General features: G+C 44.7%; 1 protein-coding gene across 1 annotated transcript in view; it reads right to left on the reverse strand.

Moving 5' to 3' along the window:
* peli3 (pellino E3 ubiquitin protein ligase family member 3) overlaps positions 1 to 10,000 on the reverse strand; it is a 63,962-nt gene that overhangs the window by 24,072 nt on the left and 29,890 nt on the right. Inside the window, exon 6 of the mRNA XM_063186373.1 lies at positions 9,950 to 10,000. This exon is cut by the window's right edge and continues 146 nt beyond it. Coding sequence (XP_063042443.1) covers positions 9,950 to 10,000 — 51 coding nt within the window. The remainder of the gene's footprint in view (positions 1 to 9,949) is intronic.

Genomic DNA, 10,000 nt, shown 5'->3' on the forward strand with positions numbered 1-10,000 from the left:
AACACATTTGAATTTGTGTGCTCAGGGACAACACATATTGTGTCAATTGTTAGATGTGTGTAAGAAAGGGGTAATAATAGTGTAAGAACAAGGAATCAAAGATGTAAAAACTATTTTTGTGTAATATTCAAACCACAGTCCTGGTTTGCGATGAGTTTTTGGCTACATTGTACATTTAAAATACATTTACGATAAGAATTATTAATGTACAATCAGACTTGCATCCCAGAGGTTGCCGGTTCGACTCCCGACCCGCCAGGTTGGTGGGGGGAGTAATCAACCAGTGCTCTCCCCCATCCTCCTCCATGACTGAGGTACCCTGAGCATGGTACCGTCCCACCGCACTGCTCCCCATGGGGCGCCACTGAGGGCTGCCCCCTTGCACGGGTGAGGCATAAATGCACTTTCGTTGTGTGCAGTGTGCAGTGTTCACTTGTGTGCTGTGGAGTGCTGTGTCACAATGACAATGGGAGTTGGAGTTTCCCAATGGGCTTTCACTTTTTTCGCTTTCACTGTATTAAATATGTCTGTATTATAGATAGGGGTTCCCAACCTTTTCCAACTTGGGGCCCACTCCAAATTGTCAGAAATGTTCTGGGGCCCACCTCTGACCCAATTACGAATAAAACTCAAATAAATCAACAGCAACACACACCAAAATGTGATTATAATTTTTAGAAAATTATTTCGAGGCCCACTTGGAATACCTTCAGGGCCCACCAGTGGGCCCCGGCCCACAGGTTGAAAATCACTGAGATAGACTAATGGGCTGACCCATCTAAATTGAGGGCCGGTCTCTAAGGAAAAAAACAAATAAACAAACAAACACACAAAAGACAACACCACCAGCCCTGAGAAGTGGTTGCCTGGTTAACACCAGACCTAATCACAAGTGAGAAACGAATGTGTAGAACTAAAGGCAGTATGGGAGTTCCCAGGCTAGAGAAGTGGTGGCCCACTGGGAAAACGCCCTGTATGCCTGCATGAGTACCAGTGCAGCACTGTCACCAGCCCCAGACCACCGCATCTCACCCCCCTTGTTCAGTGATTCCCCTCCCTCTCCCACCACCCCCTAACTAATTGCTGCTCTCTGTCTCCTCTCTGCCCCCCCCCTCCATCAAATATCTGTCCTGCATCCCCCCTCTCCCCCGCCCCCACCAGGCTCCCCATGTGTGGCCCCCCATGTAGATGTGCCATCTTGCTTACTCTGCTGTCTGTCACACACACACGCACACACATGCACACACGCAGGAAGACGCGCATATGCACACACGCACGCAGGCATGCACATGCACACACGCACGCACATGCATACACGAACGCGCGCACACACACACACACATACATGTACGCACACACACATGTACGCACACTTCCACCCTCCCCTTCCCCCACCGAGTCTTCCCATGAGGCCCCATGTAGATGTGCCATCTTGCCTCTACTCCGCTCCACCATATGGCACTCTGACCCCACCAGAGTCAGGACAGCCTGGCACACACACAATACACACACACACACACATGCATGCATGCACGCACACACACACACGCACACACACACACACACACTTCTTCTACTCATGCACACAAGCACACATGTGCACACACACTACCCTCACTACATTTACACATATACTTCACAAACACACACACACACATGCACGCACGTACACACACATGCACGCACGCATATGACACACACACACACACACACACACACACACACACACACACACACACACACACACACACACACACACACACACACAGACACACACACACACACACACACACACACACACACACACACACACACACACACACACACACACACACACACACACACACACACACACACCAAGCCCTTTTACTGAACCTTCTGTTCCTCTCTGTGCTCCCAAAATGGCCGCCTCTGCTGTTGAACTGGACCTGGCCCAAATACATTGGACTCCACTAATGCACATTCAGACCCGCTGTGTGTGTGTGTGTGTGTGTGTGTGTGTGTGTGTGTGTGTGTGTGTGTGTGTGTGTGTGTGTGTGTGTGTGTGTGTGTGTCTGTGTGTGTGTGTGTGTGTGTGTGTGTGTGTGTGTGTTTGTGTCTGTATGCGTGTGAGTGCGTGTGTGTGTGTGTGTGTACGTGTGTGTGAGGACTGCTGCTGCAGATTCAGACCTTCTGTTGACTCTTCTTGGCCACAACACAAGGCAGTGCAACTTTACAGGTTCCATGTCACCTGTTGTAGCACTTGTAGAACTAGTGTGTGTGTGTGTGTGTGTGTGTGTGTGTGTGTGTGTGTGTGTGTGTGTGTGTGTGTGTGTGTGTGTGTGTGTGTGTGTGTGTGTGTGTGTGTGTGTGTGTGTGTGTGTGTGTGTGTGTGTGCGTGCGTGCGTGCATGCGTGTGTGTGTGTGTGTGGTTGTGTGTGCATATCGGTGGACCGTCGGTGGAACTATGTACAGTAGTTCGCAATATGAGATCTTTTCTTTACTGTAACATTTGTGACAACTTAATATTTCACTCTTAGCACTAAGAAGAGACTAAAATTGAGTTTAGTGTATTTTCAACAGTCAATTTTCAAGTCCATCCAGAGAGTAGACTATTTAAAGACTTCATAAAACTAGTCTAGTAAGGGTTACAACTTCTACATCATTTTTTATTCACTGGCCCACTTCGTTCACAAACTCCTCACCCCCCACTGTGATGGTACCACTACTCTGCCGATGCAGGCTGAGGAGACACAGGAACTTTTTCTCGGCCTGTATTTGTATGTGTGTGTGTGTGTGTGTGTGTGTGTGTGTGTGTGTGTGTGTGTGTGTGTGTGTGTGTGTGTGTGTGTGTGTGTGTGTGTGTGTGTGTGTGTGTGTGTGTGTGTGTGTGTGTGTGTGTGTGTGTGTGTGTGTGTGTGTGTGTGTGTGTGTGTGTGTGTGTGGACAGCAGGGGGGTTCTGTGTGGCACAGCCAAGGCATGAGTCACCCACTCATACACACATGTCTGTCACACACACACACACACACACACACACACACACACACACACACACACACACACACACACACACACACACACACACACACACACACACACACACACACACACACACACACACATAGACACAGACAAACACACACACGCACATGCATGCATGCACGCACGCACGCACGCACGCACGCACGCACGCACGCAGGCACGCATACACCTCATCTATGCATCTATTATAGATGACAGCCTCCTCCCAGAATGCTGCACAAAAGCAGGTCAGGTCTCTGCTCCTGCACTACCCAAACATTCCACACACACTCTCTATCTGGACACACACACACATACACACACACGCACAACACGCACGCATGCACACACGCACATACTGTATATGCACACAGACAGACAGACACAGACGGACAGACAGACAGACAGACAGACAGACAGACAGACAGACAGACAGACAGACAGACAGACAGACAGACACACACACAAACACACAGACACACAAACAACAAAGGTCCCACCCAAAAACCACCGCAAAATAATTAGCAAAATATTGAGTCCTGGGCAGACATTAAGTACAAAAGCACGTGGGACTTGCCATGATGGTATAGGTTATGTTATTCACTCGATACGTGTGATGTGAATGAAATGGCAGTGCATTGTTCAAAGCCTTGAGCAGTGAACAGCAGCGCTATGATGGTGTGTGGCCTTTAGGGAAACAGTTAAATATCACCCTCCACCCCTGAGGCCATACAGTATGTTCATGGCATTCTTTACATAACCCAGTGCCGCAGCAATGTGCTGCCCTTACAACCATGTGGGGCAAGAGTCTTGAAAAATGTATACTATATGAATATAACACGCTCTCTAGCATGCCATGATTTGAAATAAACAACAGCAAACAAATTTGGTATTGTGTTGTTATAGTGAATGTTCTCACTACTATTTAAAATGACAAGGAAAGCAAAGTGTAAACTGATCTGATGTGTTGCGTGGTTATGAAGATATTTCATAATAGGCTGTGAGTGTGTGCTTTTGTGTGTGCTTTTGTGTGTGCTTTTTTGTGCATGTGGTGTGTGTGTGTGTGTGTGTGTGTGTGTGTGTGTGTGTGTGTGTGTGTGTGTGTGTGTGTGTGTGTGTGTGTGTGTGTGTGTGTGTGTGATATGCGTGCGTGCATGCGTGTGTACGTGCGTGCGTGTGTGCATGTGTGTGTGTTTTTGTGTGTTGTGTGTTGCGTGCCATTCAATGTGCTAAAGAGAAAAGTAAAAGACGTGAGAGGAAGAAATATATTGTATAAATATAAAGTATTAAAGAAAGTAGATAACAATCACCTAAGGCAGATGAAAAAACTTATTTTTAAAACATGATGCTGTTAGGGCATTAGTTCAAATTTAGAGAGGAAGCTGGATCCAGCATTTGGCATACAGTAATAATGCCATTTCACCATGGCACAGCCAGGAGAGGAGACTCTGAAGACCTAAGACATATATTAGGACGTCTATGAAAATAAGGTTTCACAGTGCTGGGACTTTGGCGTAGCATGACTCACCAATGCTATGAGATTAAAATCCCTAACATCATCAATGTTTTACAGCATATGAGATAACGCACACAGTGTACGTGTACAGTGTAGCCACAGAATGACTCACTCTTACCTCCCATCATGAATGTTTTATATGTGATAGTTTAGTTTAGTTTAGTTTATTAGCTTATTTGACAGGGGCCATGCACAAGGCAGTTCTAACATCAGAGTTAGCTATAAAGCTAATTTATACTGAGGTAAGGTATCGCAGAGGTCATACAGAGGTCATCATTACTCTGGTCATATACAGTGCCCTCCATAATTATTGGCACCCCTGGTTGAGATGTGTTAAAAGCCTTAAAATAAATTCAGTGTTTATTGCAGAAGAATACTGTCACACTGAAAATTGTAGGAAAATGTAGCCTTCAACTCAAATGAATTGTAAGAAAATAAAAAAATCCCTGACTGAAAAATAATTATTTTTCATTAAATCAACTGTTCCACAATTATTGGCACCCTTAACAATTCCCAGGAAATAAATATAATTGAAGCATTTCTGTCATTTCTACAGTAGTTTACAAAGTTTACCAGAGTATGTAGGAACATTTAATTAGTAATTTATCACTTCCTGTTTCCCTGGCGTATAAATATGACGTGACACCGAGGCCATTTCTCTTATCCACTCTTAAACATGGGAAAGACAAAGGAACACAGCATACAAGTGAGGCAGATGTGCGTCGACCTTCACAGGTCAGGCAGAGGCTACAAGAAGATTGCCACTCAACTGCAGCTGCCCATATCCACTGTGAGAGGAATAATTAAGAAGTTCAAAACAACTGGAACAGTGGTAAACAAGCCTGGACGAGGACCCAAGTTTATTTTGCCACCACGCACAGTGAGGAGGATGGTAAGAGAAATCAAAAGATCTCCAAAGCTCACTGTTACAGAATTACAACAAATGGTAGCATCCTGGGGTCACAAAGTCTCCAAATCAACCATCAGGCGCTGTCTACACGCCAACAAGCTGTTTGGGAGGCATGCACGGAGAAAACCTTTCCTCACTCACAATCATAAACGCAAGCGTCTGGAGTTCGCCAAGCGGTATTGGGGCTTCAACTGGGACCGTGTGCTTTGGTCAGATGAGACCAAGATTGAGCTTTTTGGCAACAAACACTCTAAGTGGGTCTGGCGTACCACGAAAGATGCGCATGCTGAAAAGCACCTCATACCCACTGTGAAGTATGGGGGTGGGTCAGTGATGCTGTGGGGCTGTTTCGCTTCCAAAGGCCCTGGGAATCTTGTTAGGGTGCATGGCATCATGAATGCTTTGAAATACCAGGACATTTTAAATCAAAATCTGTTGCCCTCTGCCCGAAAGCTGAAGCTGGGTCGTCACTGGGTCTTTCAGCAAGACAATGACCCTAAACATATGGCCAAATCTACACAGAAATGGTTCACCAGACACACAATCAAGCTCCTCCCATGGCCATCTCAGTCCCCTGACCTCAACCCCATTGAGAACCTGTGGGGTGAGCTGAAGAGGAGAGTACAGAGGAGAGGACCCAGGTCTCTGGATGATTTAGAGAGATTCTGCAAAGAGGAATGGCTGAAGATCCCTCTTTATGTCTTTTCCCATCTTGTGAAACATTATAGGAGAAGATTAGGTGCTGTTTTGTTGGCAAAAGGGGGTTGTACAAAATATTAACACCAGGGGTGCTAATAATTGTGACACACATTATTTGATGTCAAATAATTATTTCTTTATGTGGGATTTTTTCCCCACTGAATAAATGCACTTGTATTGAAGGTTGGATTTTTCTCTTTTTTTCCATTAAGGTCCCATATTATTTAGAAAAAAAATTAAATAATTGGAAGCTAAAAAACACATCTCAACCAGGGGTGCCAATAATTATGGAGGGCACTGTAAACATCCATTTCTCTTTATAAAAAATAATTTTGATACATCCACTACGCGCTTAAATAGCTTTGGTGTGCGTTATGTTTCATTTTTCTATATATACAGCAATCCCTTATCCCCGACAGAACCAGCATTATAGGTAGGACTACATACAGTAGTAAGAATGCCTAACTTATCTTTTTAAGATTTTTTGGGGGGATTTCAACCTTTATTTTTGTGACAGGACAGTTTAGAGGGTGACAAGAAGGGAGTGGGGAGAGAGACAGGGAGTGTTCGGCAAATGACCCGGGCCAGACTCGAACCCCGGTCGCCGGTGTAGCAGACCAGTGCCCAGCCGATTGAGCCATGGCTGGGCCTTGAAGATGCTCTTGACATAACACATACAGTACGTATATGCTAATTATACCACGGCAGTCTGGAATCTCCCATTGTGACGCGCTAAATTGGGTGTTGATTAACTGTCTATAGATGCACACCTGAAGTAGTCCCACTATTAGGTCACTTTTCTGACCGCATAACTCCAGTGTATCAATGCGCCAAGGCACGCATGTTCATAAATTACACACAAAAAAGTTGCAAGCATTACGCACTGAATTGACACATGTCGCATCGCGCGTCTGGAAACACCAGCAATGTACAGTTAATCTGGAGCAAATCTTAGTAGGTCTAATCAAATTTCAAACATGTTTATTTCTCCCAAATGACCATCACTCTGTCAACTTTGAGAGAGAGAGAGAGAGAGAGAGAGAGAGAGAGAGAGAGAGAGAGAGAGAGAGAGAGAGAGAGAGATATTCCCTGCGCAAAGGGACACCCGTTTCACGTGGGCGTTTCTTCCCCACGAGAGGAGATGTTTCCTGTGGTTGTAGCGTTTATCAGTTGAGAGAGTAGCGTGAAGAGTATGGGATATTTTCGGATCAATAGGCCTAACTATGGGAACGCAGTGGAAAATAAATCAAGGGGAGTTTCCTATGGGAGGAGAGCAGATTGACGAGGTGCCTGTTTTGATAAAGTTAATGGTGAGGCGAGGCATTTAGAATGTCGTCAAGATACGCGGGGTATTGTTTTAATCTATTGAGATCTGTAAATTTGTAGGAATCATGACAACTGTAGCATAATCTTGTGGGCAAGTCAGACGTGCCCATATATGCGATAGAACTAACGACGGTGTCTTGGCCATAGCAACCTTCCATTTAGAATTAGTAACGGCACTTTGGCTGGTGGAAAAGATCAACTTACAAGCCACTTTGACCAATTACTGAGTGTGCGTTTGCCTAGTAAGATTAACATCTACTAGCCATTTTGGCCTCGTACTGTTATATGAGGCAATCCTAGTGAGGCAATGGCTAACTCACCCCATGGAGGAGTCGAGCCTTACTTTACAAATGGTGCATACTGTATGTGTACATGTAGGCCTATAGTGTATAGTAGGGCTGAAAGATCGAATTGAAAAAATCGAAAATCGCTATCTCAGACAACCTGATTTTGGGATCGTCAAAGCCAGAAAAATCGTGCTCTAAACTGATCCATGTTTTGTTTAGTCAGTAATTGCACTTCTGTATGCTCTGCCTATTGCTCCTGCTTTGTGGTGTAGAAAACAACATATAGCTCTGATAGAACGGCTCTGTATCAGCTACCAATCAGAAAGCTCCATGCTTCACGTAAACAGGTAACTCACTAGAAAAGACAGTCACTTGAACTGGACCAACTGATGTGGGACATGAGAACAGAGCCCCATGCACTGAAATCTGATTTAAAGAAAGGGAAAATTGTGGTGGAAATCGAAATCGCAATATCTGTCAGAGAAATCGCAATTTTTTTTTTTTTTCTTAAAATCGTTCAGCCCTAGTGTATAGTCCACATACAGTATAATCAAGTAGTGTACATCAGTAGGCCTACTGCTATATGAGGTAATAACGACTCACCCCAATGAAGATATTCTTGCAGTACTGAGAACACTGTACGCCTAATGGACTATGTTAGGCACTACATGAGGTATAACGGCTAACTCTTCCCAATGAGCATGTTCTTGTGATTTAACCATCACTATAATGTATAGTGCAGCCTACATCGCTACTGTTTATATGAGGTAATAAGGACTCACCCCGAGGAAGATGTTCTTGGAGGAGTCGAACCTGGCAGTGTAGATGCGTGCGCTTAGTATGTAGTGTACATCACTACTGCTATATGAGGTAATAGCTAACTCACCCCAATGTAATAAAGTAATAATGCAATAATAAGCACTCACCCCGAGGAAGATATTCTTGGAGGAGTCGAACCCGGATATATAAATGCGTGCACATAGTATGTAGTGCAGGGGTGCTCAATACGTCGATCGCGGTCGACCAGTCGATCGCGAAGGCAGTATTGGTAGATCGTAGAGCACTTGGGGGGGGGGGGGGGGGGGAGTTCCCCGATACCCAGAATCTGACAGGCTAACTCCAGGCGTCTACACTGTAAATAGCCTACCATAAACACAACGACGTCTTCAGATAAGGAGGATAACTGTCAAGCGCCACACTCTCAACAAACTCTTCATAAGTCATAACATCGGAGCACAAAAAATAGGACGGCACGAGACGTTTGCAGATACTGTGCACTATATGTTCAGTTAGTACAGGCAGCGTCACCACTCAAAAGAAAAAGCCAGAGAAGAAAACAACAGCTCGAACACCTACAATCCCCTGCTTTTTTTCTGCAAGATGCAACTCCCGCATTGAGCGTGGAGTTGGCTACTTCGATTAGAGGCATGTGTGTGAGGGGAGAGTGAATGCTGTGTGCTTGTTTAACCTGAGTGCAGGCACGTCTTTTCAAATGGTCTGTTCAGCGCGGTCGCTTGACAGAGAGCGCGCTTTTCGGTTCATTCAGTAGATGTCTCCTTGTTTATTTTTTGGAACTTGGGATGTCTGTAACGTCCACAAACACAATATCCACGTGAAAACGCCAAACGCCCGCAAACCGCTGTTCTGTCTACTTCACAAGTCCTCCATGAAATCCCAAACCACTTCAAATAGGTGACAGCAAGCATGCACACATGAAATAACACTTCAGGGAGGGAGAAAATCGCTCTGCACTCATATTAAAGTGAAAAGGGGATTACATAAAATCTGTCCAGAAACCAAGAGTCTTCATTAATATTATGTTCATTTATGAAAACTAAATTTATCATAAACTTGATAGCCTATATGGTCTCCCTTTGTGATCAAAAACAGGCATAATTTACAGTAGGACTAAATAAGGTCTGTATGAGGTTGTTATTCACCTTTCATTATTGATGTGTTTTCATACAAATACATTCTCATATTGTGTTAAAATTGCATTTCTAACAGCTGTATTTTCACATTTTCTCAGGGGAGAAACCCCCCAACCCCCAGTAGATCACTTTCGCACACCCATTTAAATAAGTAGCTCACATGTTGTAAAGGTCTGAGCACCCCCGATGTAGTGTAAATATACATAGTGTGCATCACTACTGCTATATCCGCTAATGACTAATTCACCCCAATGTAATAATGTAATAATAAGGACTCACCCCGAGGAAGATGTTCTTGGAGGAGTCGAACCCGGCAGCGTAGATGCGTGC

Source organism: Engraulis encrasicolus, chromosome 21 (genome assembly GCF_034702125.1).
Source record: "Engraulis encrasicolus isolate BLACKSEA-1 chromosome 21, IST_EnEncr_1.0, whole genome shotgun sequence".
Classification (NCBI taxonomy): domain Eukaryota; kingdom Metazoa; phylum Chordata; class Actinopteri; order Clupeiformes; family Engraulidae; genus Engraulis; species Engraulis encrasicolus.